Source organism: Polistes canadensis, unplaced genomic scaffold, assembly GCF_001313835.1.
Source record: "Polistes canadensis isolate GaletaPanama2010 unplaced genomic scaffold, ASM131383v1 scaffold_52, whole genome shotgun sequence".
Classification (NCBI taxonomy): domain Eukaryota; kingdom Metazoa; phylum Arthropoda; class Insecta; order Hymenoptera; family Vespidae; genus Polistes; species Polistes canadensis.
The window spans coordinates 402295-430217 of record NW_014569599.1 but is presented as its reverse complement, the minus strand read 5'-3'; the positions used below and the strand labels follow the sequence as shown (position 1 = coordinate 430217).

Sequence of the window (27923 nt, the reverse complement as noted above, 5' to 3'; positions counted from 1 at the left end):
TTTATCGACGATATTTTCTTACTTTATTTCTTTGTTCTTTTTTTTTTTTTGGCTTTTATCTGGTTTTCTTTTTCAAAAAATAGATTATATTTCTCCAAGCACAAACATTTTTTTTTTTTTGTTAATCCTTCGTCTCTACGTATTATTTGAAGTCCAGTTTTGATTATGGGTCTCGTTTATGCTACTCGTAAAAATGTGTATGATTCTAATAATTGCGTTTATAATATTTTTCTTTTTTCAATAGGTATTATATTACGTTTTAGGTGAATTTGTAATAAGGATTACCCGTATCTCTTCGCGTTTTAAAAATTTTCTTTTTCCTATTGTGCTCAATGTTTAGAGAAAATATATACATATATTGTTCAGAATGTGTGCGTGCAGTAAAATCGATTGAAAAAGGAAATTCGATTAATGTTTTATTCGTTCACACAATAAAGGTGGCACAAATATACGATTCGAAGAATAATATAATATAACTTTTTGTGTATATATATATATATCGTCATAATATATATGTGTAGCTTTCATTCAGTCTTAAATTAGCAAAAATTACAATTATCTGGTTTCTTTTTTCTTTTGTGTTATTTTTGTTCTTTTTTTTTTTTAAGGTTTTTTTTTTTGCTTCTTTCCTTCACACTTAAACATATACATGAGTAAGCATCGATATCGTGTCTTGCATAAATTTTTCATTCATTATAATTACACTTACGTTAAGAGGAAATTATTTTGTTAAATTTGTTTGTTTGTTTTCAATCTCTCCAACGAATATTATCACGCGAACGTTTCGATGTTACGAATCATCATTTTTGATTGGTCAAAATGTGTGTGTGTGTGTGTGTGTATGTGTGAAGCATATTATTTGCCAAATTTTCTTGATAATAAATTATTGTCAAACGTACTATTCGCGTTAATTGATAATACGCATCGTAAGCATAGGAACCACAAGATCATAACGTAAGGACGACTTCGTTTCAGTAATTTGCACTCTTTTTTTTTTTTGATATGGATAATTGTATAATATTCAATGTCTACATTCATACTTTAAACACATTCATGTCAGACAAACAGACAGACAGGCAGACAGACAGACAAACACGCACGCGAGCGAGTACACACATACGCCGACGTGATATATTATATTTAATCGAAAAAAAAAAAAGGAATTTATAATTTTCACGTAAATTTCTTTTACAAGGAAATACACGGACACATTAATTTACATCATTTAAACATTCACAAAACGAATAACGAAGTACATTTGGGTTTACTTGCGTCATCGAAGGGACAACGATAAAATCTTGTCAATATTTTTTTTGTAACATTTGTAAGAAATGATAAAACCTTTTTTTTTTTTTTAATAACATGATCGTTTTTTTTTTTTTTTTAATTTAGGCCATTTAAAACGTTATAAGCTCGTTTTCGAAGCCCTTTCAGGTACCGCACATTAATTATCATCGTTAATCCGTTACGACAAGATATATTTGACACATCCTGAATATTTTTCATTTCCTTTTCTTACTATTGATTATCAAACTGCGACGATAATACAAGAATTCATGCCCGGAATTATAGACTAGCATAGCCCATAGAAAGGTTTGACTTCTCGAACAAATAGTGTTACCAAACACCTTAACGACGATTGATCATTTCGTCGTAATGTCTCGAAAAGTATAGCGCGAAATCTGGACTAAAAAACTTCGTCTAAAATTCATTCATTTCCGTATCGTCTTACAAATTACCGAACGTATACGGTAAGTCCCTTTTTCCCCATCTCAACGTAGGTATTCATTTCATTACAAATTTCCAACTGCAGACCTTTTCTTAACCGATCAGAGGAAGAGAAACGAGCAAAAAGAAATCTATCGCGTTGATTTTCCTCTATGCAAAAATGAAAACATTCCTCAAGCAAGATTTTGACCATCCTGTAACACGAATTCGACTTCGGTTTGCAGATAACGGAACTTTCTTATCCTCGTTCTGATCCACTCCGCCAGGAGCAACCAGAGAACTTTACCTCGTTCCCTGAAATATCGTCGAGTCGATCCGTCCGTATTGACCAAGTATGGTACAGCACGATGATCATGTTCGCATGTCGGCTGCACGTTCGACAACAACGATTCCCACGGCGTGTCGTGCCGGCTTTCGTGAACCCCGACCCTCCTCTACAAATTTATTCAACCCAAATTTCACGGATACAAACTTTGTTCTTTTGGTACTTTTCTTTTCTTTTTTTCTTTTTTTTTATTTGTTTGTGTGTTTGTTTGTTTGTTCTAATTGAAGGAAACAAAATCGCTACCTTGGGCCGTGCAGAATTACATCACACCTTCCACAAAAGTAGATGATTCGTCGAATCCTCGCGACCAGCCTGTAATTCGGCTGACGCTTGGGGTCCTCTGAAATCCTCGTACCCGTCGCCACCGGATATCACCAGTAGCTTACCGCGATTGATGTTATTCTGATGGACTTTCTTCGATTTCAAAGAGTATCGATTCACCTTTGGTCGTGGTTCTGGTTTCGATGTTGTACTGGTTTCTACGTATGTTAGAAACCGCACGTGTCCCGTGTGTCCGTGAGGTATTCCTTTGGGAAAAGAAGAAGAAGAAGAAGGAAAAGAAAAAAGAAGTTTTCGTTAAAAATCTCAATTACAAAAGGAGAGAAAGATAAAGAGATCAGCGAGAGCTCGATACCAACCAGTTACTATAGGAGGTTGAGATATTCTTTGCGTGGATGGTTTGATGTGAGGTATTGGTACGGTTAATAATACACCAGCACTTGTACCGATCCATAACAACTCGTTGCAAGCCAATAATGCGGTCACTCTTAGACAGGCTGCTTTGTGTTGTCTTATTATGTCATCGCAACCTGCAACAAGTTTAATGTTTTCGTTAAAATAAATATCGTTGGATATATGACAGGTGTGTGTATTTCAATTGAAACACGATTAATCTTCTATCGAATTATTTTCTCTAGTGTTAAAGAGATTTAAAACTTACTAGCAAGCATTTTGGTAACTGCCGGTGCGATATTTATATCCGTCAAACATTCGTAACTACCGGCATGGAATAATCGAAGTACGGCACTGTTGTGCAAAGAAATCCAGACGCCAAAACCACCGGAATTTGCCATACAAGTGACAGCTCGACTCGTGTCGCTGCTCACAACGAAATTGTGCTCTATGTCTAAGGTACGCGTGTTGAGAACTTTCACGGAATTATGGCAACCGCACCACAGTTTGCCAGACACCGGAAGCATCTTCGTTACCGGAGATGCTACGGTACCAACAGACACTATCGTAGGATCTGGAGTATTCCAACCTCCTGCTGAATGAAAATATAATCGTATTTTTGAATTATATTCATTATCAAGGCCGTAACGATTAAATCATAGGGGTCTAACTAAGACGAACTTACTATGATCTCGTGTGTATACAGCTATATCGCCATTGGCAAGTGACACGAATACTTTATTGTCCAAGTATCTATAATCGAGAATAAGGGTATCGAGTTAATTATAGGCATAACACGCGTCATTACCAGACACTTTTTCCCTTTCCTCGAAGGATCAACTTACATGATACAGTGCACGCTGCTACCATGTTGAATCTTCACCTTGTTCTTTTTTATTCTAATATTGTCGTTACAATTATAAACGTGAATGCAACCATCTTCCGTTCCTAACCACATGGTAGGCTGATTGGCATCTTCCTCAATGACAGTAGCGTTATCGATATTAGAAACGTCACCGCTCAAGGTCACGCTACAAGTATCCACACTTGGAATGTCGTCCGAGTCCGATTCGTCGGAGCTCGAGCTGCTGCAACAACAATATTAATGCAATAAACTCGAACCTAATTTAACTCTTATCAAAAGAAACATCGATTATTACCTGTCTAATTGAATATTACCGCTACCGGAGTCGACGTCTTGAACAGAAATACTGATGCCGCTTTTACTATTAACAAACGTGTTGCTATTCGATGCGGAAGAGTTCGAACTATAATATATAGAAAATAATGAAGATAATTATTTAACACGATAAACAGGGATATAATACAATTTCGTACTTACCCAGGAGTACAAGCGGGTATACCAGCAACGCATAATATTCTAGCATTACAAACACCATTACAAGATGTAACTTGAGGTGGTTCCGGACTCAAACTTAACACGCAAACTTGACCAACGTATCCGTCGCTGTTACAAACCCAAACGTCGCGAGACTCTTGTCCATTCGATAACGTCGGTGCAGCACAAGTAAATTGTAGTCCCGCTCGTGTTTTTCTAATGGGTAAAGGACCGACAAATTCTGGACAAAGTCTTCGATCGGCTGACAACGCTGGAACGTATACACCAAAGTATATAAGAGCAAAGTTCCCCTATTAATATATATATAAGGCGAGAAAATAAAATCACTTAACTCACCCAACTTTTGTTTGGCTTCGTTGAAACTTTCTTCCCAGCTCGCTCTTTTGTCGGGCTTTGTGAAGACAACGGAGATATTTTCGATACCCGATCTGTGCGAAAGATACGGATAATAAAAATTGTGCGAGGAAAGAAAGAAAGAAAGAAAAAAAAAAAAGAAGAAGGAAGTTTAAAGAAAGTATTGAAAATCGATTATTACTGCGTGTTAAGGGTTAATTCTAGACAAGCCAGTTGAGAATGAGCAGCGTTTCTTTCGGCCAGTTGCCTTTGAGCTTGGCACAACATATCCTTGATCAGATCCTCGAGTTGTGCTTTATTCCCGTGTAACGTGGCAACGAGTTCTTGGAGTTGGCTCAACGTGGCGCAATCCTCGCGTAGGTGATCCACCTCGCGTGCCATTCGTCTGAGATTCTCGTCCTTGGCTGAGAAGTAAAGATCGATGGAGACCAGCTGAGATATATTCGTCGTTCTAACGAATGATCCCTTCTAATATAACTCATTCAAAATAATCTATCTATTATATTTTAACGACACAACTATACCTTTCATCACCTCGAGATCGTCCAACGGTATTCTCATCAACATTTTGTATTTGTTAGCTTCAAGAAGACTGACCAAACTGTTCGGACAAGAACTCCTATGAATCGATTGATAGATTAATAAAAATCTTATTGGATAAGAAAACTGCATTAAAGTAATGCATTACTGTATTATACTTACGTCGATGGTTTCCTTATTGTACCACTTCGTCTTTTGATACTAGTAATAACCAATAAATCGGAAAACAAAAATAGTGCTCGTTCCTTTCGCGTGCCCTGGTTCGATGCAATGGTAACCAAATCGTGACGGACGAACGCTCTGCCAGTATAAAAAAAAAAAAAAGAAAAAAATACAAAACGAACGAATATGTTGTTATGTAAGTTCTTTTTTATCATTTTTCTTTTTTTTATTATTATTATTATTATTATTATTATTCTACGAGCACACATAGAGAGACAACAAATGAATATCGAAAATCAATGGACTCGTTCGTTGGGAAAATCGGGACGGCGGTGAAATAAAAAAAAGAAAAAAGGAAAAATAAAAAATAAAAAAAAAGAAAAAAAGAAAAAGGGACGTGTTATTATATTTATAAAAATGGGCTTGCAATAACCGATCGGTGAATTGAAATAGTATAGAAAAACCGTGGATATTTAGACGAACACAAAATGTTTTCTCTCTGTGCGTTTATATTTAAAAATATCAATAATTATGTTTGAAAATAATGATATCAAACCTATCGTTGGTAACGATGCCCGCTAGACCTTCGACGAGGGCTTGAACCTCTCTCAATGTACTTTGTTGTTGTTCCCATTCGAGAGATTCTCGCTCCGTGCAATTGATCTTTACGACCAATTCATGAACTTCCTTTTGTGCTGCCTGGAGAAACTTGTAATCGGGATGGGCCGAATCGGTATGCTTGAGAAGCCTTTGAATTAGAAGCTCATAACGCGGGATCTTCTGTACGGGTTTAATCAACAATTGATCCAAACCAAGTTTCCCTTTGTGTTCGCGTTCCATCGTCTACGAATTGAAACAAAATCCATGCAGAATTATCTCGTATATGTTACACCTATTACACATACATTTTCTACGTTTATAAAAGAAAGAGAAAGAGAAAGAGAGAGAGAGAGAGAGATAGATAGAGGCAATTAAAGTGTACCTCGAGAAATCGTGCGAAAGCTGGTTTCGCTTGACACGTTGTTTTAATCGCCTTTCTCGCGGATTTCCAATTGTCCAGGAAAAGTGTATAAGTCTCGAGAACGACTGGCTTTGTAAACTGTACAAATCAAAATAGGAAAATTGTTTGTCCTTTTTTTTCTTTTTTTTTCAATTTAATTTCCACCTTTTTTCGTTTTACAAATAATAATGATAATAATAATAATAATACTCACTACTTCTAAGAATACGTCACCTATCGTCTGCCTTATTTCCCAAGTGTCCAAACGTTTTCTTAACTCTTCGAGAAAGATTTCGTGATGGCTAAGAATCGCTGGTATCTAAGAAATATTTCAAAACAAAAGAAACGTGGATATCTAATTTTGAATAAATTTCTTTTTTCATATAAATACAAAATAAATCTCTCTTTATATACATATATATATTTTTATTTTTATTTTAATCTCGAGAGTCAAGGGTCACTTCGAGGATGCGCCATTATATGCATCTGAATGCACTTTAATATCAGTTACGATATGCAAGGGGGAAAAAAAAACATCGTTGGCCTTGATAAAAGAAAAACGATATATATATATATATATGTTTTCTGCAGTATAATCGTCATTTAGTATCAAATCAAATTGTATATAAAATATTTATTTTAACAAAGTAAGAGGATTGATGATGAAATTATTTAATTGGCCATCTCTCTTTTAGATAAAAATAATATAATATTATATGTATATATATAATATATTAATTATATCATCGTTGTTATAACGTCCTTGTATTTTCTTTGTAAAATAATTTAAACGGGGACACGCGTACTCACTTACCTGATAAAATATCTCATCCACCGTAACAGCGTCCACCAAGCCGGCATTCTCGGGACTCTTCAAAGGCTGCAGATATTTCTGGAACAAAAATCGAATTTTGTTTCGCAATATTCTCCCTTATAGGGTAACGACGTCGAGCGAATGAGTATGTGTGTGTGTGTGTGTGTGCATATATATAAATACGTATATACATATACGATGCATATACGTTTACGTATGAATCACACTCGATGATGTTATTTCTCGATAAGTGCAAAAAAAAAATCTTGATTCCGTTTCACGAACATGTTGTAATATATAAACGAATAAGATGTAAATAGTTGTAAAAGAATTTAAAAAAAAAAAAAAAAACCTTACGTTTGATTTTACGATTCGTTGGAAGTTACAAAGTATATATGTCCGTGTGTCACATGGGGAAAATCAATTGCTGGAGAGGGGGGAGAGAACGAAAAGGGGGGAGGTTAATGAAGTGCGAGGAATGCGACGTGGACATTTTTTTGTTCCCTGTAGATTTTTTTTTCTTCTTCTTCTTCTTCCTCTTTTTCGTGTATAACGAGAAGAAAAACGATGCTTTAAATTGCTCCTATGTAGATTTATGAGCTTTAAGGTTCTCCTCATCGGTCGAATGGATAATAAAGGAACTAAATATATATAAAACATAGTAGTAATTGTAATAGTATATTCGTAAAATAGTAAAAGTAAAAAAAAGAAAAAGAGAACAACGATGGCCACGAGACGAGAATAAACAAAATTTTCTGCATGCCATTGAAACGTTAAACGCGAGGGAAGAAAATAAGAAGAAGATGATAAATATAATGATAAAATATGTGGAAGAAAATAAATATTCATGGATTCTATGGCACATTGAACTTTATATTATTTTAATTTTCGAAACATCGTCTACGCGAGAAGAACGATAAATATCGTTTACTAATATTCTTTTTTTTTTCTTTTCATAATGACGTGCGGAAACCATAGGTACAAAAAAAAAAAAAGAAGAAGCAGAAAGAAGGAAAGAAACAAACAAACAAAAAATATGATTCAAAATATACGACAAAGTATTGTGTGCGAGGAGAAGAAAATAAAAATATCTATAAGTAAGTTTTGCTAGGTGTACAATAAGGGTGCACGTTCGCACCCTTTATCTTTGACCTTTAACGCTTTGAAAAGCATAGCGTCGTATGGCACGAACGACTTCGTAAAAAGGAGCAAAAAAGGGGAGTAAAAAGACAGAGAAAGAAAGAGAGAGAAAAAAAGACAGAGAAATCGTCGAGTTTATTTTGCCGAGTTTCAAGCTATTTCTCTCTCTCTCTCTCTCTCTTTTCTATTTCTTTTTTTTTTTTTTTTTTTTAACGTTTTTTTTTTTTTTTGCCTCGAGAATCCAAGCGACGACATGAAAAATCGTAGCCTCACAACGTAGAGTTCGGACAAGGCCATCGTTGAAATAATAGATCCTCTCTATGCGTGTGTGGGTGGTTGGGTGTTGTTTAGAAAATATGACAATCAAATTCAACAGAGAATGTTAGATCGTTCTGTTGCGAAATTTATCTAACGATTTCTTTTAGCGAGATGTAATGAAATGATATATTTTAAAAAAGAACAAGAAAAAAAAGAAAAAAATCTCAATGGTTAATAGAGATGTATTTTGATTCCGTGGCTATCTCGAAGAAGAAGAATGAAAAAAACGAGGGAATTATGTGGTGGTTAGAAGAGAATGGGGAGAAAATGGGGGGTTGGGTAGACGAAAGCATTTAACATTCTTTCCATGTTGCTATTTTTAAATTTACATATTTTTCAACGAACTAATGTCATACGCACAGAAATGTGTCCCGGATATAACGAATCGAATGCATTCGATAATGGTCAGATAATAGATAAATAAGTTAGTTAACGTTTCGAGAGAATCCGTGTACTGTGATAATCGATGTAAAACTCTCTATTACAAAAGGAAATGTATATACGTATCTATATGTTTTTATCGGTAAATCTTTCATTAAAATGGAACGTGTTTCAATATCGGTTAATCGCATCTCAAATTATTCTGTAATACACATTAGGTTATATAATTATATTATAATATAATATAATATAATATTAATATATATATTATACTTACATTGACTAGTATTTGTAAAGCCTCCACGTAGGAACGTTCGGTATCATAAAGTTCTACGACTACGTGAGTTCTCGTATCCTGAAACATAATAAAAAGAATAAAATGTATATAATTTTATCGAATTTACGAATATTAATACACGTGTACAAATTGAACAAAAAATCATTTATTCATTCGTTCGTTCGTTCAAGAATCCTTGAAATTCATATCGGAGGAAAACTGTATTCGAGGACTTTTATCATAATCTCCTTAGGTTAGCTTTAGTTATTTTTCGATGGAACGTGACCTCGTATACGATAGGAAGCCAGAACTACACGTGCGTATTGTACATACGAAGCAGGCGCACGTGTTGTACTGCGCCACGTGTCGGTCAACGGATTTATGGATTACACGGAATGTACCATTTCCTGAATTAAAGAGTAATTATCTAAGTGTTCGTAATAACTGTTAGCCAACTCGCATTCCTTCTCTCTCAATAAATTGAAGATTACCGAGAGAGAGAGAAAGAGAGAGAGAGAGAGAGAGAGAGAGATTTATCTCCTAGAGATAAAATGTTTTAATTTAATTAACAGTTAATATATGAGCCTGGCATATTACGTTTATTATTAAATAATTTATCCCCCATTTTTTTTGCCGATTACAATAAATTCATTATAATATCTATCTATATATCTATCTATCTAATAAAACGTTCCCTTTGATATGAATAATAATCATGATGAAAAGAACATTATTATTATTATTATTATTATTATTATTATTACGTAGTTTCGAAAGTTCATTTAAATACTTAAGGAGAATAAGAAGTAGAAAAAGAAGAAGGAGGTGGAGGTGGAGGAGGAGGATTTGAAGGAATAAGACCTTTGATCGTTGATTCGTGTTAACATCGGACATCAATTGATTATCGGCAAGAAGGAATTTAGAAAGCACCTACGCGTTCTCTCGTGACATGCCCGTTATTCCTGTTGTCCAGGGTTAGCCGACACTCGATGGTCCTAACACTGGCGTTGATCGCCATCCTCTTATTTCCGTTTATCTTTCTTGAATTTCTACAACCGTTAGGAACGAACACTCGCAACATATCCACGCTACGCACGATATTATTCTCCACTCGATAAATTCGAATTTACACGGACACATCGTGACGTCGTCTTCTTCGTCGTCGTCGTCGTCGTCGTAGTATACGAGTACGCATGAGATTCAAGTTCAAGGGATGCACTTTCGAGCCAATCGTGTATACGCGTGCATGTATATTTTCATAGAAGTATTCTCTGACGCACGTGGCGAAAGTTTACATAATATGACATACTTCTCTAAATATAATAATACATATCGTTTAAACACGTTTAAAAATTTCCTCTTATTATTATTATTAATATTATCATTAATTTAATTAGAAATTAATAATAATCTTAATACAAAAAAAGTCGTATTACTTATTTATATCGCGACTTGTCGAAAGAAAATAAATTCATTATTATATTATCTTCTTTTTCTTCTTCCAAATTCACAAAAAGATTTTTCGTTTGATCCACTGTTATAATCCTTGCGCATCGAATTATACGTCAAAAAATGTTTTACATAAGATAAACGACAAAAAAAGGTGTCACGTGTTTCACCACACGTATATAACCGTAAATTCTCGACTACCATTCGCGTGATAACGACGAAGTAATATCCCTTTCGAGAATGTAGCTTAAAAAAAAAGAAAATGGGACGATGATCGGGATTGAATGTTTTCCTTGATTTACTCGGGGAAAAAAAAATAACCATTACACTTAAACTAGCTTCTATTTCCGTTAGAACGTGTAATCTCCCCCTCCCCCCATTCCTCACCCCATTAGAATTAAAACATAGTTTAGTAGCAAACTATTGGACTACGTTGAAAATCGAGAAAAAATGGGAAGTGAGTTTCTCCGTTCGGAAAAAATGTTTCCCGCTAACGGTGAGAAAAGAACGGGACGCTGACGTTATCGAAACTGAACGGGTGTTCAGTAGGATGGCCAGGAACAGGCTGATCGATGCCGAAGAGAAGCGCCACGGTGCCAATGGTGGTGGTGGTGGTGGGCTGCTGTTGACTCTTGGACGCCGGCGCGAAACGATTTTCACGTGGATCACACACACACACACACAGCAATCCTTTTCTATACCAACTTTATTTCCTCCACCTCCACCTCCACCTCCTCCTCCTTCTCTTTTCCCTCTCCTCGTCCTCGTCCTTCCTTCCCCCTTTCCTCCTCCTGCTCGTCCAGTTATATCCTCTCATTCTCATCTTCAGTTATCTCTTCGTCCTTCTCCGTTACATCTCCTGTTATTATCTACCACGACCTTGTCCTCGTCATCCTATCACTATGTTAATCTGTCTGTCTGTCTGTCTGTCCATTCCATACTTTTGTACAAGGAAAAATGTTTGAAAATCAATGAAATTATCTAATTTAAATGATTCTCACCATGGCCAATATCACGTAAAATTGAATTCCACGAGATTATCGTATTGCGATATGAGAAAATGGTGTTAATAAAGTATTCAACTACTTCATTACTCCCCTTACCTATCTATCTATCTAACTATCTATCTAACTATCTATCTATCAGTCTCTCTCTCTCGTTTGTCATTTAATTCAATCAACCCTATTCTATTTCTCTTCGAACCTGTTGGACGGGAAATAAATGGGAAGATCGTTTTTTATTAAAATGCATTCAGTTAATACTTGACATTTTATTGAAACATCAAATCGTCACTCACGACCGGACAGTCTCAATCTTTTTCCAATCAAAAGAGAATTACTTTTGCACCGTGGAACATTGTTCTAAATTCGTTGAAGCATCTGCGCGTAAACGTTCATGCGAATTCTCTTTGATACCTATGTCCGATTGAACGACCACGACCTTGTCTCCTATCTAGGAGATGGACGCAAAAAGTTCTCATTTGCATCGTGGAACCCAGAAACGATCTTGCTAATAGGTTTCCTTTGACTATGGGTATAGCTTTGAACGTGATACGAAAGCTTCTCCGAAATGTGAGATTGAAACGTACGGGAAACGCACTGTATAAATGTATAAGATATATTCTATGTATTTATGTATCTCTATTTATCTATGTTCATGTGTACACGTGCGTGCGTGTGTATGGAGAATTTGTGTCTCTGTTAGGCCAAGACGCTAAATAACTTTCGATAAATTCTAAATAATTGTTTGTGTATTGTAACGCGTATCTTCTCATCATTTTGTTTCTCTGCGTTCGTATCATAGAAAATTTGTAGCCGTTGTTAATCATCCTGCCAAACGCGAAATCTCGCGTCAGCCTGAAATTTATTTGATAAAAAGGTACAGTCTTTTTCTTTTTTTTTCCCCCAACGACTCGCGTTCCATATTTATTTCGACGACGACGACGACGACGACGACGACGACGCTTGTTTAGTCTGCGCCCAAACCTACGGAGGAATACGCATTTCTATCGAATAGTAACACGAAAATTCGAACGATACTTTCTCGGAAAAATTCTTACGATATTATAAGCGTAACACTTTTTTTTTCAAATTTTGATATAGTAGTCAAAAAAATTATTTCCTTTACGATTTAAAGTTTTTACATCACGGATATTAGCGAAATGGTATATAGGGAAAGAAATAAGAAAACGAAACGTAAGAATTTAATCTTCCGGGCCATAACTCGATCGTCTTTGCGAAAAGACGAATGGATTCGAAGAAAATGGAGAAAGAAAGAGAAGAAATATCTCAGGTTTTCCATCGACGAGCGATAAACTATTTTCTTCGTACGAAATTGTTCACTCTCTTCTTTTTAGTTTCCCCGTGTTTACGATTGACGTCACCGTGTTTCTCCTTCGCCGCGAGTATGCTTCATTCATGAAGTCTCTACGCGAATATATACACCCAGATACGATACCGGATGCAACTAAACTCCACATTGCTGGAGTTTTGACCTTTGCAAACAACGATGCACCCAACCAGCCAGAGTTAGTTCCGCGAAATGAACGTATTAATTTATGACTCACGCAGAGAAAGAGAGAGAGAGAACGCATGCGTATTTCGATTTTATTCTCTCAATCAGATCTCAATTCAAACGAATTCAAAAACTAAAGTAACTTTCGAGAGATTTAGCAAATGGAAATTTGATTTAACATTACTTACATTTCGATGAGTAGGCGCACGAGCAACCCTCTCCGAAGATCCTCTTAAAAGTTCAGCAAGTAATTCAGGACTTGGTCCAGGTAATCCCTCTAATTTGCTCGGGCTAGAGGTAGTCCTGTGATGACAAGGTGTAGGTGGTTCGGAATTACTATTAGTTCCGGTATTATACGAGAGATTAGCGGATACTTTGCGCCTAGGTCGGAGACCTTCTTCCAGAGAGATATCTGTTGCACGAGGTTTCGCCATTTCAGCTTCGAGCATCTGACCGTAAGGGCCACGAAGTGGTCTCTTGCTGTACCTTAGAAATAATACATTAATATATACTACAAACGTAGGAAAAAAAACGAATTGTTATCGGGAATGTGTTTTTACAGAAGGGAGGAATAGGACAATATGACAAATGTTAAATTTGAAGTATTTTACCTTCGCGGTGCGTGGCCTTCGCAATCCGACAAATCGCTGGGTGTCGCAGGTGGCTCATCTCTTTCCTCGCTACTCTGAGCAGTCAGTTTGTTTCTATCCGCGTCCAAAGGTTCCGGCCATTGCGTAATGTACACGCCCTTTCTTCTCTTGCTAGTATCACCACGATAACGTCTGGTCTTACCGGGTGGAGAGGAAGCTTCCGAAGGTGTTTCACTAGGTGCCTCGCTACCCTCGCTAGCTTGGCTGAGTCTTGGTTCCTCCAACGGTGGAGTCACGATTACCTCGTGCGGTTCTATTCTGTTCTCTATTAAATGAATTTGTTTGAATGTTTAAGTAAGTATGAACCAAGGACGCGGTTAAATAATAGCGAAAAGCGGAAGAGACGTTAACACGGGTAGGCACCAAACGAACAAGTATCATTTCCCGCGAGTCGTTCAAATGGAAGATAACACGTTGCTGGAGTTGGATTACCGTGATCGGTGGTAAAAAACCACCACCAGTCTCGAGGCGATTGCTATTGTTTATTGTGAATAGCATTCTGCAGACGCGAATGAACGAACGCGCGTGAAGTCATCAATGAAGATGGCTATAACTCGATGACGCTCGAATTTCTATTTTAGATCCTGGCACCCACAGTTCTGAAAATAGTGCCACGTAAAATAATAACGACACGCCGGTAGAAGAATTCGCGCTTGCACCTTTCCTATCGGACGAGATTACTCCTTGAAAATATTCCTAACGTCTCAAAACCTCTTTCTCTCTCTCTCTCTCTCTCTATCCCAATAAACTCATATTCTAAATCGTAGAATCTTCCTACGTTAATCTCAAAAAAGTGTTTCGATCATCTTTACACGTCATAGGTTTCCTCGATAGATTATTTTCAGATGTAAGAAATTTCTAACCTTTCTGAACGATCTCATCCAACGGCGTACCATCGACGACTTGATAAATTGGTTCGGAAGGTATCACCTCGGTCGGTGAAGAAGCATCGGCTTGAAGTTCCAACCTCGGTTGTTGCTCGTTGACTTCTGGTACCGGTGGTTCCGGGCTGGTAAGTGCACTGGAAGTTGCCAAACTATCGGAACCATCGCTCCTTGGTCGGATTTCTTCAATGTTCCCTTGGTGAGGTACGCCGAGTCCTTCGGCCGAACCAACGGCACTATCAACGCTCGGCGTCGATGTCCTTGGACTTTGACGATTCGGACTGTTTTGAGACGTCGAGACACCTGGTATGGCGTCTCCTCGTCTACGAGGCAAAGTACTCGCACGGACATCTTTGTTATCCGTGCGAGCACTCGTTGCAACTGGCTGTGTTTTTTGACGATTAGCTGTAAAGATTATCAACATAATCTCTCGTAATATTATTCCATTTCGATCAAAACGATTCATTTATCTGTTTTTAATGGAATTTAATGCAAATTTTATAATACGCCAAAATGATATTCTAACAAAATTTCGTAACGATTCGCGTTGACCGACATTAATCATTGTACATTGACGTACTCCAGAGGCAAATTACGCGCAAACGTTTTTAATAATAACTCGAGTGCTCGTAGATCGTCGTCTATTCGGCCGGTTAAGATCATGTAAAAGAGAGAAAGAAAGATAAACTGAAGAAAGAGAAGACAGAGGGAAAGAAAGAAAGAGAGAGAGAGAAGTCCTAATTATCTCTTCGAGTGTCACGTAAGCTTGGCAGAACCGCAGGACGAGGAGGCGGTCCGTTCCAATAATAACGAACTTAGCGAGAACGAGTATGAGAACGAAAGTATGATAGATAGAAGAGGAAAGGGGTTTACCTCCCCCCCCGACAACGAGTAGAAACATTCGGTTGATCTCTCGCTAGGTTAATGGAGGGGTGAAGGAAAGATGAAAGGAAGGTGTTACAGAAAAAGAAAATCGTAATGACGATATTTCAGGAGATTCCTAGTTTCGAACGTATAAGGTGTTTATCTCCTTCTCTCTTTTACTCTTTGAAATACGACGTTTCCGCTTTACAAAACGAAACGATGCACGAACAACGAAACTCGAGCTTGTCACTTATTGGAAAATCGTTATTACTATTCTTTTTTTTCTTTTTTTTTTCAATTTCGGGGAGAATAAATTGTTCGTTAAAACGAGGAGAAAAAATAGAATTCTAGTTTATTCGCGACAAATCGTGATATTACGCAAGAACGGATATATGCACGTAGAAATTGATTTGATTCTCTTTCGTCGTGTGAACCATACTTAAATGACGATCGATAAATATGAATATTCTGTAAGTTATCCTACAGTTGTTTACGTTCTAGCTTTTTCCTCTCGCTTGTTTCTATTCTCTCAACGTTTCCTATTTACAATTTCTACCGTAGAGACTATAAAAGTCAAAACACGTTGGTATATAGTTCAGGGTTGAAACGTAATACACGGGATTCAGTGACGATTGTTATTTGGCTTCCAAATTCATTGACGACGAGTAACCCTTTGAAAATGATTACGAAGGCTATAACCGAAAATATATTCGATGGGTTGTCACGCGATACGAGTAAATTCTGAAATGGACATTCCCTTTCCCTCTATTGTTTGTTATCCCCCTTTTTCGGTAGAGTTACCTTGATTGAAGTCCACCTGACCGAAGGACGCACTTCTGAGTGGAGCACCGGTTCTTTGAAGAGTCAACAACGGTCCCCGAGACTCCAATCTGCTGACCGCGTCCCTGGCCTCGGCCTCGTTGCTGTTGTTGTTGTTGCCACCAATAGTTGCAATGGAAGACACGTTCAAGGTATCGCACAGATTGTCCACGCTCGTAGCACTATCTACCACTGAATCACTATATTGTCTGAAATGTTGTTGTTTCGGTGTCGGCGCGTCCTCGACGGATACGCCGACGACGCTTGCGTCATTTTTAATGTCACCAACAACATCACCACTGCTGTTACTCTCTGTCACTACCTTGCCCGACTTCGAGGATTTTCTCGAATTTTCATGTGCGAGCTGTTGTTGTTTCCTACAACTCTCGTTGCCGGTAACCATTGAGTCCGTGATACCACCAGTGAGACGTTCCTCGCCAACGCTTTCGCTTCTAACGATACTCCTCAGATGATTTTGTTGATAATATTGTTGTTGTTGATTCTGATGAAGACCGGCTTCATTATTCTTATAGATCCCACGATTATCGCATCTTCCGCAACCTTGGATGGACTGTAAATGTTTTCAATTTACAAAACAAAAAAAAAACAAAAAACATTCACCGGGGAAATGCACAAATGTTAGACATTTTTACCTGTTGATTATGAGATTGCAAAGATAGCTGACATCCTCCCGGTGGCGGGGAGGAAGCTTGAGTACGAGAAGGTCGTCTAGGAGGTGGGACAGGTGCCGGTCCCTTCAGTTTCTCCGTAAGCTCGCGAAGACGCTCGGCCTTCTCGCTGCGGGGGGCGGAAGAGGATTTTTTTCCGCTTCCTCCTCCACCCCCGCTCCAGCGGAACCTATGCAATCGGTCCACCGCTATCACCGCTGGTTCCTATATAACGGGGTAATGAAAAATAAAGGACCACGGGGGGAAAGACAGAATAATATTACGAATAAAATCTCACTTGCGCGAATTATCGAAAATCGAAATTTTAAAACGTGGCCACGAGTCACGAGCAAAGTTCAACACACATTGGCGTTTAAAAAAAGAAATGGTAAAAGCATAGATTTCTGTGGGCGCGCGCGACTTACTTTAGAAAGAGAAGGGAAGAAAACTCTCGTCTAACCGACGACGAGTTACATCTGGATCGTTTCGAAACAACGACCAATAGAAAGAGAAGAAGAAGAAGAGAGAGAGAGAGAGAGAGAGAGACAAGAGAGTTATAGTTTCCCTCTCGCCAGGAAAATCATGCCGCGGAGAAAACGAATACTCTGCCAAAATTCTACGTTCGATTCATTGCTTTTTCCCACCATTTTGTATTCTTTTTTCTCCCCCTCCCCCTCCCCATCACACTCTTCTTCATCTTTCTCTCTCTGTCTACTTCAAATCTTGCACTCGCGGCCCGTGGGCAAATACAACGCAGCGCCTCGTGCGCCCGCTGCGAAGAGAAAAGACGGACGCTGACGAAAATAGAATATCGTTCTTCGACTAGGCATCTAACTAACCAGCTCGTAAGCGTTTTCACTAAGCCCCTAGGACTATCGGACACGTTTAAACTAACGTAAGATTATGTTTTTTTCTAGAAGCTTTGAAAAGGTCTGATTGAATCTCGAATTGTTAAATAAATATGATAGAGAGGGTAAAGAACGAGATAGCAAAGGTAAAGGAAAAAGAAAAACGATAATAAGTTGTAAGAAACGCGATACGAGGTGCACGGTAGCGATCTCTTAATCGTGCGTATCGTCGACCAAGAGAGCGAGAGATAAATATACCTGTCAAGGTTAGGCATACTAGTGGCGGCGACGGAATCGTACTCGACAATCCTCGACACCGTTCTTTTCTAACGAAACCTACCTCGAGGCTTCTGACGCGATATTTTCCTGCCCGGAAGCACTCCACCTTTGTTTCTTTCGTTGACACCCGTCGTAATCACACAATAATTGGTTTTTTTTTAATCGTCAATCCGGTTGAATTATTTTCAAATATGTATTGTCGCGTACTCGTACGATTAGGGATAAGTAAAAGGTGGTAAGGCTAAAAGGGAAATTAGCGGGAAAGGAGGAGACACGAGTTGTACCTGGAGCTTGAGGGTCTGATGCTTCGTCCACTGCGCGAGCTGACGCGGCACGGAAACCGAGTGTTGCGTTTGCAGGCTCGGCGAAGAGGAGGAGTCAAACGATGGATGCAACGACGATGACGTCGAGGAGGAAGAAGAAGAAGAAGAAGAAGAAGAAGAGACGGAAGATACCGGCTGCGACGGCGATGGGATCGCGGATGATTGTGGCTGGTGGTGTTGATTGTGCTGATGCTGCTGCTGCTGATGCTGCTGCTGGTGCTGCTGTTGGCGGTGGTGCTGTTCGTTCCCCACCGTCGAGCTTTGCAGCATCCCGCGGTTATTATTAGAGTTTGGCGTTGGCCGAGCAGCCGCCAGCTTCGCATCCACCGGCTGTTCCATGCCAGCAGTGGTGGTAGAACGACTCTTCGATGAAAACGTGGGAGGAAGAGACGAAGATGACGAAGAAGACGATGGCTGTGCTTGTGCCACTGTTACTACTACCGTTGCTGGTAAAGGTGGTGGTGGTGGAGGAGGCGGAGGAACCGGCAAAATTCCGCTAACCATTTCTCTTCCTCCTCCATTTCCACCTCCACCTCCACCTCCTCCAATACTGCCAACCATCGTCGTCGTTGTCGTTGTCGTCGTCGTTGCCATCGTCGTCGTCGTCGTTGTAGTTGGGATCCTCGGCAAAGGTAGTCGAGAACGTGGCCCGATGCAACAACATTCGACTATACTCGAGGCAAGATCTATCGACGACGACTTCTCCGCTAATTTTTCCGTCAATCGTTCCCTCGACTCGCTTTCTCGCGAATTTCTCTTCCTTCTTCTCTCCGCCGATTCCTCCCTCGAACTCGCGGGTGGCAGATTTTCCTAAAAATCAAAACACACAACGTTCCTTTTCTTTTCAATCTCCAAGACAATCTAGATCTCGAATAACTCAGTCGGGATATATATTACTGATTATCATAGATAAATATTATTTGCTGTTAAAATAAAACGATATGCATTATTAAACAATGGCGTCTTTATGACGCCAGTAAGTCGACGCCATTTATTCCCACGAATGATGTTCTTGATATACTACTCCGAAACGGATCCTCTCTTACGTTGGCTCTCGTACGTATGCGCTCAGCGGTTCTTCGGTATCTCTCGCGGTTTGTTAGAAAAAACATGCTTGCTATTCACTTTTTTTCTTTTTTCTATAATTATAGTTACGAAGAATAAAAAAGAAGAGCAACGTGTCACGATAAAATGATATACGAGTCAATAAATCTATCCCAATGTGACTAATCCACTAAAAGAGAAAAAAGGGACTTAGCTATGTCCCCCTGCCCCCTCTTATATTTGTCTCTTTCAAACACAAATCGATGAAATTCTTTAATCGTCTAACCAACGACAAGAGAAACAGATAGAGAGAGAGAGAGAGAGAGAGAACAACGGTAGGAGACAACTTGGCAACTTCGATCTTTTTCGCGAACGATGAATTCCTAAAGAAAATTACTCGGGTAAGTTTTCAGCGACGTTTTGCTTTACTATGCCGTCGTCTCGTGCTAGGTGATTTGTCAGGATCGAAGGACTTGGCAGAGAAACTTGTCGCGTGCACGCGGCGAGAGATTCACGTCGACGGTATACCCCCCCATGACGTCAAGTGGATATTATTCCGGATGAACGTGGATAGGAAACGGTGCACAGTAAAATGACAGAGAAAGAAGAGAGAGAGAGGAGAGAAAAAGGGGGAGGAAGGGGGAGGAAGAGAGAGAGAGAGAGAGAAGAGAGGAAGAGAGACGGTTCAAGATCGAGTCACTGACTGGTCGGATTCTATTTACGCGATCGATTCTAAGTTTAGGATCTTTGGCGTGTTCGTTTTCTTCTTCGTAGCTGCTGAACGAATCCTTTGCTGTGGTCACTTAACGAAGGTCATTGCGACCGAGCGGAAGGTTATTACGATGATTCGTACTAAAAGAGCTATGGGGAAAGAACAGAAGAGTGAATCGTCGTCTTACGATACCAAACATTTATCTAAACTTCATTTTATCGAGAATAACATCATAAGTTTTCTAACACCTTATGTAATAATATAATCTATTTTATTCGATCTCTATACAACTATATATACAATATTTTTGTCTTTTTCCTTTGACGAGTAGGACGATACAATAAAGTATAAAAAAAATATTTATATATAAAATATATGAAATGATTTAATTATTATATTACCTGTGATAGTCTGAGACCATATCTGGTGCCACCCAATACGACGTATCCACCAGCGACGCCTCCTCCGGTCACAGCTCTCGCAGCACCTCCCAACCATCCTCCAAATCCACCAGCTCCTCCTGTCTTCTCGTTCCCGCCACCCCCGTCTCCTCCGACGCGGGGCATTCTTCATCCTTCCCTCACCCTGTAACACGTAAGTTGATTTAACCGATCGACGATCTAGATGACGGATTAACGATACCTAAATTCCACCATCGCGAGACTACTATATTTACAGTTTTACTTTTTTTCCTCCCCCCTTTTAATTTTACCCCTTTCAAAAATGATCTCTAATGCAATGATAATATTCTTTTAATGAACGAACGTCCATATCGTACAGAGAGAAAAATACGTGGCAAATATTATTATATAAATAAATTGAAACTTTGTGGATTATTTCTTCGAAAACGAGGAGGGGAATGCGCTAACGTTAGCAATAATTCACACAGCTGTGCCGAACGCATATACGCACGCGTGCACGCGTGCGTTGTAGTGCGTGATCGACCTTCTTCGTGACTCAATCGGATAAATGTATAAAAAAATAAGTTTCCGATAGTTTTTAATTAATTATTGAAATCCTTGAGAAAAAATGATCTTGTCGTTCCTTCTTCTTTGCTTTCTATCTTTATTATAAATTCTCGTTCCGGTATATAAAATAGAAACCGATTGATTAGGTGGGATTATATATATTTCTCTCGTTGTGGTCCCGTTAATATTTTAACATTTATTTTATATTATTAATAGTTCGTTAATAGATCATTGGATTATGTCATAACTGATCTACTAATAATATATAAACGTTTAACAAAAAATAGTTATAATATTATATCTTCTTTTTTCCTCCCTAAGAATTCGATTATTTTTGGTTTCGTTTTAGTTTCTTTTTTTTTCTTGGTTATCGGATTCTTCGATCATATTCCAACGAGAGACACCGTATTACGTTCTCTTGAGATCTTGTAACACACCGTAAAGAAAGTAAAAATCGAATATCAGAAGCAGAAGAAGAAGAAGAAGAAGAATAATAAGAAGAAGACGCGTTTCAAATGCAACCGAGGAACACGCGACGATAATGATATGTATCATTATTCCGGAAGTGCGTGTTATCGTGTTTAAAAATAACAAGTAAGTATCTATATAAGTGGTAAAGCACGCGACTTAATAGATATAACTCATAATCGGAATCGAATTAATGAAATCGAAGTAGAAACGATAACGGCCGAACGTTACGTTTCGATAAGAATCGCACCTTCTGTGTCTTCTTGTTTGTTGGATTTGTGTATATGTATATGTACGTGTGTGTGTGTATGTTTGATACGTAAAGTTATTTAATATCCGTTCATCGCATTGCTTGTTTTAAAACTTACGTCATTATTTTCAGAGGTATGCGAAAAGGAGAAGGGGATTTCGATAATATCAGAATACACGGAAATACATGATAGTCGAACGATGAAGTTAAAATTATTTTCCAAAGTCGATTATGCTCTTCTAGGGGGTGGGTGGGATTTGGGAGGGACATCTTTTTCAAAGTCCCAAGTTCAATTGGCCGGAACACGAATTGAACCATTGCCAGGATCGTTTCGAAAATAACGAAAAAGACAAAATTTGATCGTAGGTGGTGGAGATGATGGTGGACCGATTCGAAGGTATCTTCTTCACTTCCTTCCCCATTTTACTTTTTTTCTTCTTTTCCTAACTTTCTCTCTGATTCTCGTTCCTTCTTTTCGTACGAGAGTTAAAAGGGAAAAGAGATAAAACAAAAAATAATAAAAAGATCTGCGAATTCCCTGGATTCGCGTTCGAAGAATCTCTGCTGTTCGTGGTTTTGCATCGGCACGAGCCACACGACGAATAATCGAAATTAATTAAATTCAGTACGTGAGACACTATACGTGAGAGAGTGCATTCGGAATGTCGTGAATCTTGTTCGGCAAAATTGGGATGCATTTGTTTTTTTCTTTAACTTCGATCACAGGACAGGTACACGCCATATTCACATACGTTTTCGAAATATTTAACATCAATTTTACGAGACGCGTACGTAAGAAATACTCAAACGTAATCGAATGAATTCAATTTTATTTTTACCAATAAGAAAAATAAAATGTGTAAGAAGAAGAAGAAGAAGAAAAAAAAAGAAATAAAACCAGTCTTATACCACGTTAATTGAGCAACGTGAATAGGTCTCGCTTTAACATTGTTATGACTACTTCTCGGCAATACTCGAAGATAAAAAAAAAAGAAAAAAGAAAAAAGAAATAACGACTGGTGGTAATTTTTAAAAGCGATCGTGACAAACTTTGCAAGCACATTCCATTAAAACGTGTGGCATTCTCTTACAGAAGGTAAATCGCGGTGCAAATAACCGATAAACATTCGCGATGCTTTGTCATGAACGGAACGATGAGGGTGCAAACCGAAAGAGAAGGAAACAGAGAGAAAGAGAAAGAGAAAGAGAGAGAGTTTATTTGCGAAACGATAAACTACTCGTCTGTGAGTTGTCGTCTGACAGTTGCCGGCAAAGAGGAGAAGAATATTCCCTTCTCTCGAAATTCCTTCAAAGAACCATAAACTAGTAAATTCAAAGCATCGAATTGCCGTATACATAAATGTATATACAGATATATATATATATACATACGTAACAAGATGATAATCGAATTTTACGTAGATAATCCAGATGAAGCTTACACTTGGCGAATTCCATGGAACGATGCTTCTTTATCTTTGGTGTTAAGATCTTTTGGTGATCTCGGGGAATACGCTAAAGATAGATAGAGAAAACTATATAGACACGAAATTTTTCGCGACAACTACAACGATACAATCTAAACTGAAAACTACTCTATTTCTTATTTTAAATATATAATATTAACAGAAGTGATTTTTCTTACCGATAAATGGCGACGAACTGGCAGGAATAAATTTATACGTATATCGATATAGATCCTTTAAGATCCTTCCTCCTTTCACGTTTCCTTCCTTTGACGAGAGAAATACTTTCACGACTCGAACTCTCTCTTTCTTTCCTTCTACTTCTACCTCTCTCTCTCTCTCCCTGTCTTTAAAGTCCACAATGTTTTCGATTATTTTCAAGAAATATTTAGGAATATAGCTTGAAGATAAAGACAAAATATAGATTCTTATGGAATACGAGTTGAAGCTGGTTCCCTCCACGGTGGTGGAGAGCAAGATGCCACCTTGGTGAAAGCCTCCACGAAGAAGAGACTCCCTTGGCGCAGCGAGTGCCGCTCCCGCTAAGCGGAAGATTATCTAAATAGAGTCTCTGCCACACGAGAGAGTGAGAAAGAAAGAAATAAGAAAGACGAAGAGAGAGAAAACAGGAGGAGGTGGAGGAGGAGGTGGAGGAGGAGGAGGAACGCGCAAAGAGAGCTGCTGGGGTATTTATACGTCCTCCTATCTTTTGAAAGCCAAAGGCCGAGAGAGAACAGAACGCAGAATCATCCCCTCTGATCTTCGCGCCAGCTTCTTCTTCTTCTTCTACTTCGAAAGCATTGAACTTTTAATCGTACTAAGAAAATTCTTCCTTTCCCTCCCACCCCCCTATTCTTGGCCTACTACTTTTATACCACCTATACCCCACCCCTTTCCCTCTTCCTCACTGACCCACGAATCTCTGATCTTCTTTTAATCATAAATATTATAGTTCTAATCTATAGTTCTTTTCGTAACTTTTTTTTATGGTAGAGAACGAACTACTCGAATTTGAAAGGAAGCATTTACCGTAATCCGTTTTCAAATGGAAAATTCATTGGACAATGTATCATAGTAGTACCTATATGAGTTTCTACGAGCAAGGACGTTGACCCTCCCGAGAACACTCGGAAGAACTTCTTTCGAATAACGTTCATATAACTATCCGTAAAAGGTGACGTCGCGAGAACGCGTTTCCTGTAACACATCAATCGGCTATATATACTTTTTCCCCCCCTTTTTCTTTTTTTTCTTTAATTATATATATTACATATTGTAGATTCTCTAAGTAATACAATTTTGCGTTATCTTTATCTTCGCATCGGTCAAAAATTAATGTTAACAATATTTTTTGGTCTTCTTCTATACGATACGGAGTCAAGATAAAGATGAAAATAATCTATTCGTTTGATCTATTATCTTTCTTGCTCTCTCTCTCTCTCTCTTTCTTTATTTCTTTCGTACGATATGTATGTATCTCTCTCGGTGCATAAAATATAATTATTTTCTTTAAACTTCGCGTACGATACTCGGAGAGATATATACGAGTTTTAATGAATAATTTAAAATCGACAACTGATAACGCGAACTGATACACTTTCTTATACTTTGAAAAAGAAAAGAGAAGTAAAGTAAAATAAAATAAGGAAAGAAATAATAAAAATGAATTCGAGGCCGTATCGATAAGCTCTAGAGATATCGTTGACTGTCTAAATTCGTTCAGCGAAAACGTTCGGAAATATTCTGTCGAAGGTTGTGATCGCATTGAGCAAGAAAGCGGTACGCCTCTAATTAAGAGCGCAATGATCGTTTTACGCGATTACGTTGGTAGCTCGGTCCGTTAGAGAACCTAACAGATAAAAGAGAGAAAAGCTTGGATTTAGACATTTTTATATGTCTCTTCAGTAAGTCGGTTGTCCCGCTATACGTATTTCTTTCTCTCTCTTTCTCTAATAAAAAAATATAATTCTCGTCTCCTCGTCAAATTCGATAGCTTTCCACATCGTAATGTGGGGACTCGCTCGAGTTTGTATATTCAAGTGTTTGAGGAAACGAAATATGAAATCATCGAAAAGTAAAACGTTTAATTGAAAGATTGAATAAAATAGAATAATATTTGGAATATTTGTTTAAAGATATAATAAATGGTTAGGGAGATAATGATGGATAGAAGTTTATTACATCCATTCGAGATGTATGCGTCAAAGATCAAAATACCTAAATAAACGTTAGAATCTAAATAACGTGGAAAGGTGTGAAAGAATAGAGAGAGAAAGAGAGATAGAGATAAAGATAAAGGGAATTCTTATAGTCACTCCACGCGAAATAACAAGACGAAAGAACGTTAAATATTTTTGTATTTAGTCAGTCTAATAGAATTTATTGGATGAGACGTGACAAAGAAACAACAACGTTCCTCGCGTTACATAAAACGAATCGTAATTGTTTCCTACGCTCGAAGTTGACATTTTCCAGTTACTATATCGAAGTTGAACTTTGTAGAATGCTTGGGAGCTACTTTGAATCTTAAACCGACCTAGTTTTAATGAGAGAAAAAAAAAGAGAGAGAGAGAGCATTAGTAAAGTTCATTTAAACTTTGTTAATGAAATATACAATAGTTTTTTTTTTATATAGAATTATCTTAAAACTCTCGTAATAATTAATGAATACTTCGAGTTACTGTTGTAATTTTAATTCATCTTAGAATAGATGCCGTGTTTCACTCGGAAGTGAGAGCAGGTTGTTGCATCTAAATGAAAATAAAAGAAAATAAAGATAGAAGAAAGAAGAAGAAGAAGAAGAGAAGAAATCTTCGTTCTAGCACATACAGCCCACGTTGCTGGATGGGACTCCTTTCCTGGCTTTGGCGTGCACCTTTACCATCACAATACCTTTCTTCTATCTATTTCTTTTTTTATTTCTTTCTCTTTCTCTATCGAGGAACACGCGCGCGCATCCAGCTTCCGGGATCGTCAGAATCACGGACAAATTTCGCCTTTCTCCGATCGCAAATACAATTCTACCACAAAATAGAGATAACAGAAAAAGGATAAAACACTAACAGGTTCTACAGTTCCGAAAAGATTCTTCTTTTATTATGTTTGGGAGAAAAAAAATGATACGAGAACGATTGTTCTCAGACGATAAAACAAGATTATAGAGTACGATATACACATACTTGTATATAATTAAATATAATATATATATTATAACAATATACTTACTTTTTTCGCGACAAATTTCCGCGCGATTTGTCCGAAAAACGAGAGATACTCCCACGACGTTTATTTCCATGCGAACCTCTTGTTTCTTTCCTAATGTTGTCTCTTTATTATCATCTCTCTTTAGATTTCTTCTTTATTAATATTTTGTTTGATTTTCAATAGGAAAAGCTTATCTTATTTATTTTATACTTCCTAAAAATTGTAAGAATCGATTCAAGTGATCCGCAAACGAGATACGCACGCGTATCCGAACGAATTTGAAGGTTCGAGATACGATAAATAATAGATCGATTCGTTCGATCTCTCAAAGATAAGCTTTCCCTCTCTCTCTCTTTGTATTTTTCTTAGTACTTCGTTTCGTAATGCGATCTCTTCGTCGGATCCAAACCGATTCAATTTAAACGATCCAAACACCAAGCATTTCTTCTCACATGATTACAATTTAATAGCAGTTTCACTAGAAATCATTTCACCCAATAACCGGTCGTATTCCGCGTTAATTCATAACACGATTTCACGTTAGGTGTATGTGGTCCAGTCACAGAATAAAAGGTATCCTCTCTTGCAGAAGTGACTTGTTCAAAGCACAATCCACCCACCAAGCAGAACTCGGGGAGGTCTTTGAAACGAAATAAAGTCGGCGTCTGGATCCTTTTATCGACCTTGGACCACTCGATCCCCCTTACCCTCGATCGGTCATGATGCTGCTCCAAAACTCACCGTCTCATTCTTTCTCTCTCTCTCCCTTTTTAACTGGGTATCTTATTCCGTTCGTAGGGAGGGACGAAAGGACGTCGTCCTTTTCTCGAGGGATTCTCTTGGCTTCTTTCGAACGACTATCTCGACCGGCTACGAAGTGTAGGAGGATGAGGAAGAGAACGATGAAGGAAAGGAGGAGGAGGAAAAGAAGAAGGAGGAGGAGGAGAAAGGGGAGGAGAAGCGTGCTGTTTTAGCAAAGAAAGAGATAAAGGTTCGAGTAGGTGCGTGGTATCTTGGCACAAGAACGACTCGACGAGGAGGAGAAGGAGGGAGGTAAAGAAAGAAGAAGATGAAGATGAGGAGGAAAAGAAGATAGAGGAGGGAACGATAACGAGGAAGACGCGACGATATACGAACGACGATTTCTTTTTGGTCTCGCGACGAGAAGAAAACTCGTACGATTTCGTACGTTCAGTTCCAGCTGGGCACGATGAGCCTGTTGCTGTTGCTGTTGGTTCTGGTACTGGTACTGGTGCTGGTGCTTGTGTTGCTGGTACTCGTGCTGGTCTCTCGATTGGATACGAGAGACCATGGCGCGCTACTATGCAACCGAACTAAATCGAATCGAATCGAATCGAGACGTGTCGAAACGAGACGAGAGACGCGGACGTACCGGCGCTAAGGAAAACTTCGACCGTCTCCGAAGAGAGACCGCACTGGAG

The 27923-nt window shown here is 38.3% G+C and overlaps 1 protein-coding gene across 8 annotated transcripts; it reads right to left on the bottom strand.

Annotated features, from left to right (window-relative positions):
* Positions 1-53: 53 nt before the first annotated feature.
* Positions 54-27923, bottom strand: LOC106785531 (rho guanine nucleotide exchange factor 17). 8 transcript variants are annotated; one of them, XM_014746093.1, is made up of 26 exons: positions 23457-23624; positions 23204-23326; positions 20527-20710; positions 18331-19179; positions 16905-17144; positions 16234-16822; positions 14548-14973; positions 13646-13949; positions 13223-13520; positions 9072-9149; positions 6956-7033; positions 6356-6460; positions 6124-6240; positions 5698-5984; positions 5142-5279; positions 4964-5058; positions 4621-4843; positions 4422-4513; positions 4068-4335; positions 3886-3993; positions 3571-3813; positions 3411-3478; positions 2994-3320; positions 2692-2865; positions 2297-2580; positions 54-2162 (listed from the first exon to the last, which is right to left on the bottom strand). In XM_014746093.1, the coding sequence occupies exons 3-25, from the start codon at positions 20689-20691 to the stop codon at positions 2318-2320; spliced, it is 5535 nt and encodes a 1844-aa protein (XP_014601579.1). In that variant the 5' UTR covers positions 20692-20710; positions 23204-23326; positions 23457-23624; the 3' UTR covers positions 54-2162; positions 2297-2317. The 8 variants fall into 8 exon arrangements, with proteins under 8 accessions (XP_014601579.1, XP_014601584.1, XP_014601586.1 ...); XM_014746098.1 differs by having other exon boundaries at positions 2692-2862; XM_014746100.1 differs by having other exon boundaries at positions 2994-3317.

Coding starts and splice junctions, on each gene's coding strand:
- LOC106785531 (XM_014746097.1), bottom strand. CDS start 20,691: ATGCCCCGCGTCGGAGGAGACGGGGGTGGCGGGAACGAGAAGACAGGA. Junction 13,521..13,645: donor GAAGGCCACGCACCGCGAAG/GTAAAATACTTC, acceptor ATTATTTCTAAG/GTACAGCAAGAGACCACTTC. Junction 3,479..3,570: donor AGCAGCGTGCACTGTATCAT/GTAAGTTGATCC, acceptor TCTCGATTATAG/ATACTTGGACAATAAAGTAT.